The sequence below is a fragment of the Calidris pugnax genome, unplaced genomic scaffold (assembly GCF_001431845.1).
Source record: "Calidris pugnax isolate Ruff unplaced genomic scaffold, ASM143184v1 scaffold56, whole genome shotgun sequence".
NCBI classification, from domain to species: Eukaryota; Metazoa; Chordata; class Aves; order Charadriiformes; family Scolopacidae; genus Calidris; species Calidris pugnax.
The window spans coordinates 5,629,557-5,641,697 of record NW_015090839.1 but is presented as its reverse complement, the minus strand read 5'-3'; the positions used below and the strand labels follow the sequence as shown (position 1 = coordinate 5,641,697).

The 12,141-nt window shown below is 53.3% G+C and overlaps 1 protein-coding gene across 3 annotated transcripts in view; it reads right to left on the bottom strand.

Annotated features, from left to right (window-relative positions):
* Nucleotides 1-12,141, bottom strand: part of LTBP2 (latent transforming growth factor beta binding protein 2) — a 78,190-nt gene that overhangs the window by 22,677 nt on the left and 43,372 nt on the right. For all 3 annotated transcript variants that reach the window (XM_014942049.1, XM_014942051.1, XM_014942050.1), the window contains exons 8-9: nucleotides 11,606-11,708; nucleotides 2,775-2,849 (exon numbers count right to left, since the gene is read on the bottom strand). In XM_014942049.1, the coding sequence (XP_014797535.1) occupies nucleotides 2,775-2,849; nucleotides 11,606-11,708 (178 nt within the window). The remainder of the gene's footprint in view (nucleotides 1-2,774; nucleotides 2,850-11,605; nucleotides 11,709-12,141) is intronic.

Here is a 12,141-nt window from a genome sequence, read left to right as displayed (position 1 = left end):
GCAGCTATGCTCAGGTATGGCTTTCCCAGCACTACCTTATTCCTTAGAGCTGAAGCATCACTGCTTGGTGGAACTAGGGGTGTCACACAGCCAGCTATGAAAGCTGGAGCTCAGACTTAATGACCTGAGAGGTCCTCCCCAGTTCTGTGCTCTTAAACTCCTCTGTTCACCCCACTGGCTGCCATATACATGGCTGAGATACACAGGGGTCATCAAGACCAGGCCACGATGTTCAGTCAATTGGAAGCACCAACTCTCCAAGGATGTCCAGCAGCCAGGGAGGAGTAAGGTCTGCCTGCGTAATGTAATGGCTTCCTGCACCATACCAAGCACAGGACAGAGTTCATGAGAAAAAACTGTGGCCAGACCCCAAATGAGCTGGGAACACCACTCAGAGAAGAGCCTTGGGCTCTCTGGAGGAGCCGTGGGGCTCATCCCTGTCACTCCCCACAACGGTTGGGGCACTGTGTCATTCCAACAGACCAACTGGATGAAGTGTATGGACTCCGCATGAGCAAAGGGATTGAAGGGATTAGAGTAATGAGAGCACAAAACAAACAAGTACCAAGGGCTGGGCTTTATGAGCTTAATATAAAACTGGGCCCCGTCCTGGCCTCGGTCCAGCCTCCTCTATTCCACTGGCAGCAGAGGACCCACGCTCATTGGAAGTCCCCACGGGGACAGAAGCAGGCAGGCACGCTTGGGGCCAGGCACTCCTACCACCTGCAGCATGCCAGGGACGGGGATGGCACACAAAAAGGGGGGACTTGGTTTGCAGGGACCAAGATCTGTAAGATGTCTCCGCTGCTTCCTCCCACCCCACAAGAGCCTGCCAGTGTTCCTCAGAAAGAGCCGTGCTGGGTCAGGCAGCCTGTGGTGGAAAGGTGCAGGCTGGTCTACACTGGTGCTTGGTGAGCAGAAAGGACCTGAGTCAGTAGTAGACACCAAGGATACATGGACACCAAGGATATATGGACACCAAGGTGCTGGCGTGTGTCCTGTGCAGTGACCCATGCATGCACCACCACTGTCTCCGGGCTCCCCAGCCTGCAGACTCCACAACAATCCTTGCCTCACATCTACCAACCACATTATCCCTTCCACTGCCATACTTCTTGCTGGTCCCAGCAGCACCAGGAGGTTTCCTGACTGGGTCTGCCAGGCGCTCTCAACTCACACTCACTGCAGCCTGATTCCCCGTTCATGGGACGCAGGAAGGAAAGGAAGATCTTGCAGAGATAAGCCATTTGTTCCTCTGCTGGAAGGCACCAGACAACCCTTTCTGTCCGCATAGAACAGAAGAAAACGAGCTCTTGCCAGGGCCCTCCTCCAGTCACTCCTCCGTGCTTTGACAACAGCCTGCAAAGTCAGAGCTCAGCTTCTTCCAGCTCAGCTCCTCTCCTACAGCCAATGACCTGAGGAACCACCAGCTGCCGTCCAGCCCCTTGGCTCCCCTCCTACCTGGGCTGGCAAGAGAAGTCCCCACTCAGCCTCTCCCACAGTCTATCAGCCAAATTTCTCACTCTGGACCCTAAAGTGAGGTGTCTTCCTGACACACATCCCACTGCAACAGCAGAGATGGGAGAAGCACCTCAAGGCAGCAGTCTGTCTGCAGAACAGTACTTCTCCAGCCCGGCTGACAAAGGAGCACACAGAGGTACAGATCTCTGGTTCATGGTTCATGTGCAAAAACATCTTCCTAGGCAGCTCCACATTGCCATCTCCCTCTGCTCCTCAGAGCACTGAGCCTCTCCCTGCTCCAGAGGGGACACAAATCCAGAGCAGGCACTGCTGTTCCCTGCTCGCTGACATGAGTCCCTCAGCTGCTCTGCTCCTCCATCTCCAATGTCTTGGGGTAGCTCCTCACACCCACAGTGCTGTCTGTGGCTGCATAAGGGATGAGATCTGAGCACCAAGGAGAAGAGAAGCTGAAGCTGTTGCCTTGTTGAAAGTTCTCCCCAAGGACAATATGGGGAGGTTGAATCATTAATTAAGTAAGCATGGTGGAAAGTCCCAGCTAAAAGAGATGAGTCATTGGATTGCCAGCCCTGGCAATCCAAGTTTGCATGGCCGGGGCCCAGGCTCCCTGCTGCATCTTCGAGATGACACCTCTCAGCTTATTGTGAATCACGAGAAGGGAAACATAAAATTCCACTTCAGTCACAGCACGGAAAAACACAAGCCCTGTGGGCCAAGAGATGCCAAATAAATATGAATCAGAGGGAAACGCAGAAAGATGGTGCCTCCCTCATACAGAGCTGAGGGACCACAGGAGTGAGAACCGGATAGACCCCAGCAGTGTGGGGCAGGCAGGGCAGCCTGGCAGTGCAGGCAGACCACACGCTTGGAACAGAAGAACTCACTTTTATGGAGTGACTCTCCCACCTGAAAATGAATGAAGGAACAAGCCGACAACCTTCACAACAGGGAACAGAATTTCTGATGCTTCAGATTATGGAAGAAGTGTGTCTACATCCACACATAGCAAAGGAGCAGTCCTTACTGCTGTCCCATGGGCAGCGGGACTTAGGAGGTGACTTTTCTTGTGCTGGCCCAACTATGCACTGACTATGCTTATCAGCTCAGTCATGTAGCCCAGTGTAACCTGGTTTTTTTCATGCATGATGACAGCACAGGGATTTTTATTAGTCACGTTCTTTGTAGATCTGTATCAGGGAGTTAGATAACTGTATTTTACTTGTGTAGATAATTACAGCTTTGACAATGGATGTGGGAAGGGGAGAGAGAGAGAGAGATGAAAGCAGCATCCTTACCTTGGCAGTGGCTCCGGTTCAGCCTCTTGTATCCCTGGGGACACTCCACCTGCCCATTCTCAATCACAGGGTGTGCTGGGAAGAAAGCAAACAGTGTGAGATGCCGGCAGTAGAGCCAGCCACCAGCACCTCACCTTCTTTCTGCCCTCCTTGCAGAGGGGAAAGGGTCTCTAGGTCTACCTTGGATGGGCCTCTGATGAGAGGGAAAGGTGGGAGCAGCCACATTTCCCAAGCGGTGTCTTCTGCTGCTTGGCAGGTGCCAAAACAGTGACCCAGAGGTGCTGCCCATCCTTCATATCTATCACCGTGTCACCTTGGCTCCTCCCAGGCCAGCTTGGATAGCCAGGTGGCACATGACAAGGGCGATCAGAATGAAATGAATGACAGAGGTCCTTGACAAGATGCTGAAATAACAGCCCAGGTCCTGTTTATTACATTTTCCTCCTTTTCTACTGCATGTGATTTCCTGCCCTGATCACTCTCACCGAAGAAAATTTCAAATTGCTGCTTAAAATAGTTTTGCGATTTTCAAAATGGCCTATAGCCCACACAATTAAATCTCTACAAATTATTTAAAGGCAAGTAAAACTTGGCCCATAAATTCCAAGGAGGTCAAATTTAGGCAGCGTATTTTGGAGCAAGGGAAAGGGAATCCAGGAGGAGTTGAGTTGGGAAGTGAGTAAGCATGGGGTGGGGTAGGAAGAAGGGTGCTTTGTCTAAGGATGGGATTTTCCCAGGGTGGGGTTTCTTTTTGATTTTCTGGACTGTAAGCTTGGAAACAAGAAGTGCGTGCAACAGCTAAGTGACTGTCCAGCTGTATTCCCACCACTCAAATTCCTCCTGCCTGGCATCAGTAGCTCACACCCTGGTGTCGTACACGGAAAACCCTCCATGGCAATAGCCAAATCGAGGATCTGGCAGATTCTTAACGCATTGCAGTTTTCGAGAACCAAGGACAAATTGAGACCATTCTTCTGGCAGGAGAGCCTGCAGAGGTTGAGAACACAACGCACAGGAGGGCAGAGAACAGGCGTGTCCGTAAGTCTTTGTCCTGAACACTTTGACCCTAAAATACAGTTTAAAATCATTCTAGGACACTTCTTGAAAGGCAAAAGTTAGGGACCAGCCTCCTAGGATGAAGTTGCTTGGGAAATAAAACAACAAGCCGTTCACCAGCCTGTACCAGGAAGGAGAACAGAAAGCCTGGTTTCACCCGGTATATTAAATGAAGCTACAAGGTTTTCTGAGTGCAGAGAGATCCTCAAGAACTGGATGAATGACTAAGACAAAAAATCTATTCACCTCCTTCAACAGTTCAGTCATGAATTGTAAGCAGCAGGTGCTTACAAATATCTGGATGTTAGGGGCGAGGGTGTTGCTGGTGATACTGGGAATCACTGGGTACATTTCCCTTCCCCTTATGGGAAGGGAAAAACAACCTCTGGCTCACGGGCTCCAGGCTCAGCGCCCCAGTGGGGTTCCAGGTCCTCCCATACCGCAGCCTGCGGGCTCAGGGCTGCTGACAGGCATTAACTGTGCTTGGAAGCATCTGTCAGCCTCAGCACGATGTGATAACAGACGCTCAAACGAAGCAGCATCGTTATGTGCGAGCCCTCCGACGGGGAGCCAAGCACGCTGGAGATCAAACAGCGATGACATGTGTCAGAGCCCTGCTCCCTCGCTGAAAAGCCTTTGCGGAGAAACAGATCCTGCAGCATCCCTCTGCCAGATGCTGCTAGGGAGAGGGCAAGGCAGAAAACACCAGTGGTGGCGGGGTGAGCATGCAGGTCTCGTGCCACCTCAGCACTCGTATGACTCCAGGCTGCAGAAACCTGCAGCTCGTTACTGCAGCAAATCCCTCGAGAGGCTGCGGACAAGTGTCTTAATTTTGCAAAGAAACTCGCATTCCCTGGAAAGAATAGCTGTAATGTAATGTGAGCAGATCTCTCCGTACCAAGGGGAACCAAGACAGTTTCTGAAGTACTGGATGGAGGCTGCTCTCTTTCTGCCAGGACCTGGCCGCAAGGGAAGACAGCGTGTGGCTGCAGGAGGATGTAAGCTATTAACTCTCAGCTTTGTACTTGGTTACTCGAGCAGCAGACCATTTCCTTCCACGAGTTCTGATGTTGCCGAACTACAGCAGAGACAGCCAAAAACCCTTGAAAAAACAGCTTAGGACACCTGAGTTTCCTGCAAAGGGGATCAGCATCCACCCCTCTCTGATGCATCTGGTAGAACTGGGAGGCCATTCCTCTCAACCCCAGAAAAGGGCAATGCCTGGGAAAAAGCCAGTTGGATGATCGGAAAGGGCAGAAATCTGTCAGCACCCACAGCCAGAGTGGTCCCAGCCTCCTGTGTCTGTCTGTCTGTCTACACTCTCTCCAGGAAGGGGTGCTCCTGCAGCCTGAGGCCAGGGACAGAGCAGTTGAGCTGCATCTGTCAGGCAGAGGGATTTCAGACTTGCTGAGGGTGTGATTTTGGAGCCTCCTCTCCGAAGCACTTCAGCCCCACGGCTGCTGCACTGAAGTGATGTGCTCACCAGGTACCTGCACACCAGGATCACCACTCGGCTCTCCTCATCACTCTCTCCAGCTCTGCTTCATCCCTCATCACTCCCTCAAGCTCTCCAGGCACCGGGCATCGTCAGTGGGATCAGGCTCTCACAGGGGAGTGGGTGTACAATAAGGTCACAGATCCAGAAAGGAGGAGGTGAGCACAAAGCAGCCACAGCCCAGGAACCCCAATCAGCACCTTTGTCCTCATCTAGAACAATACCAAGCACAGCAGAATGAGAAGGGAAATGAATGCACAGAAGTCAGGCAGAGGGGTTTTGCAGCCCAGTAGGATGATCTTTAAGCAGCCAGGCACACTTCAGAAGTTGTCCATCACTTCCCAGGAGAAGACGCTTTACCCAAGGGCCCTGGCTCCCCAAACACTGTCTGAAGACAAGATAAAGAAGCTCAGGCTAAAGGAGAAGTGGAAAAAACCCACTTCTAGTGGTGGTAGCCACAAAGGTCTGAGTGAGGCAAGGTTTGTAGGGTGAGATAATACATTGCCTGAGGCCAGCCAATATCACTCGGTTAAAAGGCAAAGAGGGAAGCCTGCGGTCAGATGAGAAGTGACGAAATGCTTGGCTGCTGAAAGCTACCCCATTTCTTTCAACTCTTTCCATTTATCACACAAAAGGCACTATCTCTCTGAGAAACCTTGCCTTGCTGAACTCCTGTTCCACTTTCAGGACTCACAGATATTTCCGGAAACCCTGGATCAGCTCCAGCTGGACCCTGGGTATTTCCTCGTGCCTACAATGGGCACAGAGTCATGAGGGTGGCTGTGGTGCCTCTGCTTGCTCTGGGTTTTCCAGTGTGTGGGAGATGAAAGAAGCCAGAGTGCTTCATCTTGTGACATCTGGAGTGGTGGAGGTGGTGGACACTTGGTTTAGTGTGAAGCCCAGAAGATCAGCCTCCACTGCAGAGAGGACCTCAGCTGCTGAACTCACGGACAGAAGAGCAGAGGAGCTCTGACCCCACAGCAGCCTCCAGAGAGAAAACGTACTGAAGATGCCAGACCAAGAAGTAGGCAGGGCTGTGGCTGTGGGGATAAGCTGGGTTTCCAGGCAGAATGGACAAGAGGGAAAGGACACGAATCCTTCAGTCCAGATATGTCATGACTGCTCTCCTCCAGGTAGTCTGTGGTAGGCAGGCTCCTTCAAGACTTTCTCCAACACCCCAACAAGGCAGGGGTGAGAAGGGCATGCACCAGTGCTGATGTGTGATACGAAACTAAGCCCTCTGCTCTATTTGTGGTCAATAAAGATCTTCAAGGTGAAAAAGATGCTTGAAAGAAAAAAAGGCTCCGGTAATTACTGTTGGCTTTTGGGGTTGTTTCAACAGCAAGAACCTCACTCTGCTCCCACAGAGGCTTCCAGCTAGGACAAGATCTAAAAATCCCCACTTCTGCAACACTGTGCTGCTGTGTGCTGAGACCACGATGCTGCATGTGAATGATGGGCAAAACAAGCACCCTGCAGAACAAAACAGCCCTGAAAATGCTGCCCTTCCCCAGGCGTTTGCTCTCTGTGGTATTGCCACAATCCTGCAGAGGCTTCAGCTTCTTTCCCCACCTCCAGCCCTTCTTTACCGTCTCGGCCAGACTCCCTGTGGCACATGGTGTAGCAGCGGCAGAACCAGCCCCCTCCGTAGCCTCCTCCCCATATTTTCAGGGTGGTTTTTTTTCCCCTGTAGGCTCCCTGATCTGATCACAACAAGAGCAGACCAGGGGGTTGATTTTCATTCAGGGGGCTTCCTGTGGCTGTTTCAGTGCCTGCAGGGACAGGGCAGGGGAGCGCGCAGCTTGCGGAGCCGCTGGGTGTTTCTGATGAGGACGGCTCCATGGGTGAGCTGCCACCCCTCGCACGGTGGGAGGTCTGTTTGGGGAGCGCGGCGGACGCCAAACCAGACATTACAAGATCCAACTTTCCAGTGAAATTCAGACTTTTCTCTGGGACAAAAAACTTGAAAAAACACGGGGAGTGGGAATAAAAACAAAACAATAGCCTTCAAAGACTCCTTTCTTAATGCAGTTAAAACCCCTAGGCAGGAGGAGAGAAAGCAGCCCGGGAAGATCTGCAGTGAGCACAACCAGTGCTGACTTCAGCCTGAAATAGGGGACAGTGGGCAGTGGAAAAAACAGGACCTGGAAGACACAGGTTTACTGCTGCAGCCAGAAAGTCCCCCAAAGCCCCTGCAGAAAGTTGCTGTGCAGTAGAGGAGGGGGTGCCCATCACCGGTACAGGCTTCTCCTGCAGCACTGCTGGTCGCAGAGCTATGTGGTCTCAGGGACAGGGAGGAGGTGGAAGAGGAAGGCTGTGAACCCCTCTGGGCAGATCGCCTCACCTTGTCTTTAGAAAAAACTCTCCGCTACCAGTTTCCTTTATCCCCACGTGTCACAGGAGGGCCAAGGCTTCAGAGAAACCAGTGTCCAAATCCACACCCTCTGTGGGGTCTGTGTCGACCTGCAGCTTGGGTCTTGCTGGTTTTTGTTTCCACAGACCTTGTTCCAGCACGTTCTTCTCCAAAGACCACTGTATACCCCCAAACAGTATATAGTCTGGCAGGTAAGCGGGAGTAGCTCTGCCCAGAAGTGTGCCTGCTGCTGGCCCCACAGCCTGAGCTTGTCACGGGACAGGACATTTCTTCAATGTAGCTTCCTCACCAGCACTGCTCAAATACCCTGCTGGTCCTTGGGCTTCCTCCCAGACACATCCAAATGTCTCTACATCAGCTGCTTCTCAGTCTCCAACTCCTTTTCCCTTTATCAGGGAAACGTCTCAGTTTAACCTTCCAGCTCCCATATCCTTCTACCTCTCCATTCTAGCCTTTCAGTGTGTGCTCCAGCACCTCCTTTGAGTACTAAAGACCCAGGTGGGTCATTGGATGTCTCCCTCTGATTTATCCTACCTTGCAGCGCAGCACATTTCATCCAGCCATCTCCAGCTGGATGACAGCGTGCAGTGTCCTGTCGCTCTCCAGGGCCCTGTCTCTGGATCATCTCTTTCTTTCACGAGTTGGGTGACAGCTTTTGCCCCAACAACTCACGGAGCAAGGTCTCGGCTCTCCCTTTTCTCCCAGGGCTGTCTCTGACATATCCTGACCATCTTCAGCTCTCACTGACATGAGCAACAGCAAACTCCCAGTGACTATAGCCTGCTTGAATACCCATTTCCGTGCCAACTTCTCTGAAGGGGTCTGACAACATACACCCTCCCAGCAGCAAACCAGATGGCCAAAAGCCAGAGCAGAGTCTAAGGAAACCTCTGAGACTAATGTAACACCCACTACAGAGAGTCCTGGACAGGTCAACCCCACCTCTACCTTAATTCTGAACTCAGCTTTTAACATAGTCTCCTCTGGATGCAGACAAAGCATTCAAGTGTCTTGGCTTTTCTGATACTGGGCAAAACATAAAAAATAGCAGGGATTGGTCATGGCAGGTTCACTCGGACAGACGCCTGCCTCCGATTCTTCTTCTCTGATGTCTTTCCGCACACAAACATGTACCAAACATGAAAGCTGCAGTCGACGGAGACATCCGGACATATCCAGACTCTACTAACAATCAGTGTCTCGGGCAGACAGTCAATCCAAACAAGTTCTCCATTTGTCTAGCCTTTGCCTGGCTGCACTTCTGTACATTTGTAAGTGTTTACACTGAACTAGCTTCTGCCATTTCTGTCTCTGGTTGCTGGAATTAAATTCCCAGTGCTGTCAAGTCTGCTCTGGTGCACGCCTCCCCAGGACACACGAGCATAAAGAGAAGTTCTCTCTGAAGACCACAGTGCCAAGAAGAAAGCTGGAAACGTCCACTGGACATGTTATCTCTGTGCACGAGACAGCAGGTCACTGAACTACAGCCCAGAGACCTTGAGTGAACACAACACAAACCAGCACGATCAGGAGACGGAAGGGATACGAATGTGGGATGTGGTGTTCAGACAGGAATGATGTCTTCACACTGGACCAGGCATAGACCTGGGAGCCCTGGCAGAGGAGGCACAGGGCAATGAGAGGTCACAGCGCTCGGTGGCTCCGTTAGAGCAGTAAGACCACAGAGGAAAGACTGTTTCCCTGGCTCCAATCTGGGGTGAGATCTCTTGTCTGTGAAGACAGCACCACAGAGAAAAGCATACCAGCGCTTGGGCTCCTCACTTCACAACAGCCGAGCTCTCTTAGGCTGCCTCCATCGAGTGTCTGCCTTACACCTCCCTTCACTTGCACTGTGTGGTCTCCTGCATGTGGGGCTGGTTACGGAGCAGTCAATCAGAGGTAGCCAAAGGAGGAAGATACTCACACAAGATTAAAGAGGATGAAAACGGCCCCTGCGACTAGCCTGAACTCCTGCCAAAATCAACACGAGCCATTTGGTCTCCAAGGGGGAACTTTATCACCCAAAGCCAGAGGGACTGAGAACGGGATTTTCTTGTGGCACAGGAAGACAGAAGACCCAGGGGGATACATTTTTCATATCCCCATGGAATTACTCTGAAAAAAAGCCAGACGAGCACCTGCCCTCTCAATGAAGACCAGAAGTGACAACCTCCCTTGAGTTTCAGCTGCTGCTGGGAGACAGGGCGTGCGCTGGGCTGTGGAAGTGGGACCTGCTGGCAGCCAGGAGGCATTTCTTAAGTGCATTTGCTTTACTGGCTGGCTGGCTGCAAGGAGCACATGGGGGTATTTCATGCCTTTTTTCATGTCTCAGAAGCCTGTGATTAGAGACATGTTTTGAAGCCTGAAGATCTAAGTCCAGCAGAGCAATCATTGTTGCAGCTCTGGCCACTGAGTGATATCTAGCATCCTGGCATGGAGAAACAGAAAGGAGGTGCAGAGATTTTGCAGCCATCTGCAGCCTAACTGAAGTGTTAATTGCCCCCCCTGTTTCCTGATGGGGGCAGATCACAGAGAAAGAGGTGGAGCAACAGGGAGACTGCTGTGAGACGGGGAGGAGAAAGCTGTGACTGGGGATGCGAAGGCTGAGGAGGAAGAAGAGGGGGCTGAGGCCCACGTGGGACATTTTCTTGTTTGTGCTGAACCTAGAGACCCTGTGACCATTCACATACCACGTGCCCAAGGCTCCCTTGGGGCTGGCACATGGATGAGGGCAGGCAAGCAGGAGCATGGCGCAGGGCCACAGCAGAGCCGTGCAGAGTGGGAAGATGACAGCAATCAGAGCTCCTCAGATCTGCGCTGGGTTCCAGGATGCTGACAACCTCGTCTGTGATTGTGAGGAATTTGGCTCCAGCCGGCCCTACCCCTGGCTGAGGAGGAACTGAATCAAGGGAGGACGACGAGACACAAACAGCTCTTGGGAGCATGCATGTGAGCGAGCGGGACAGCCTCTGGGCAGAGCTAGGAGGCACCAACACTACATTTGCTTGCACAAAAACCTGCCGCCCTGGACACCTCTGCTCTCCTCAAGGATCAAAGGCTCCTGGACCATGGGGTCTGTTTGCTTTAGTCCTTCAATCCAGTGAAAGCACGCGAACGAGCAGCCCGGCTGTGACGAAAGGTGGGCAGGGGAGAGGTGAGCAGCTCCCTGCCCGTGTTTCACTGGACACGTGCACCTTGCCCTGCCGTGGACCTGGTCAGCTCTGGCTGCCCTCCGGACGGGAGTCCTTCAGCACAGCCTCCCCACCACAGCCTGGGAGGGGGGCTGCGGCACGAGGGGCCGTACCCGTCATGGAGCACCCCAAGCGAAACGGACGAGGAATCCCCGTCTACAGCTGGATCAGCCCGTCCGGCCCCCAAGTGCAGCAGAAACGGGGCTGGACGCCCGTGCCCCTGGAACAGACCCCGGGTGCGCTCCTGCCAATTGTTTGATGTAGTGTTATTTCCAGAGCCCCTGCCAAGCCCGTGTCGGCCCCAGAGCAAGCCCGTAACTCTATAGGGCCGAGTCTGCAGCCTCTTCCACCGATCGAGGACTGCACCTCCTCAAACCACGGCCACTCTTTTTCCTGTTTCTCCCTCCAGAGCAGGGCTGGCATGGCGGGAACCATCCACCGCACCAGGGCTTCGGAGGGATGGTTTGGGGAGAAAGCGCTGAGCCTGGGGCCAGCACCAAAACCAGAACGCTCCTCGGGGCAGCAGTGGAGCAGACATGGCCACATGTGCCAGCCTGGACACACTGCCTGTCCCTGGGGCAAAGGAGAGCCACATGGCGGGGGACCTGTGGCTCTGCTCCGTGCCTCCTCGTCTGTGTGAGGCAGCCCGGCCATTTTTGCTCGCTGAGGGTGCCATACCTCACGTCACGCCATCCCCGCCAGCCGCAGCACTCACCTGGCCGGGGGGGACAGGCCAGGCACCGGTCCACACCCCAGAAGAGCCCCACGCTGCCGCAGCAGTCCTCTAGCTTGGTCAGCCCTGGCAGGGGGTTGGTGCACTGCAGAGAGAGGACCAGAGCATCAGGCTTCTGTGGGATGGGGAGGGAACACGTGCCCGTCTGCCCTAGCCAGTTGGCATGGTGGCAGCAGAGGTGGCACAGGGGACAATGGTATGGGACCAGAGGCCCTCCTGGCACAGCTCCTCCCTGGGGCACAGTGGGGCCGGGGATGCGGTTAAAGACGGCAAACAGTCGTGCAGACAGAAAAACATGAGAGACTCCCTCGACTGCACCCCTCAGAGGGGAAGGGGACACCAAACGGAGCAGGAGATGAACCAGAGATGATATCACCAGGCAAAGCCCTCGGATCAGCCCCGTGTCTGGCTGATTAGCCAGCAAAATGGGTGCACCACTCCAGCCCAGCGGGGAGCTTGCGGTCAGGCACTTTCCTCTGCTTAATGAGTCTCTCTTTCCCACCCCACTCACCGCCCCC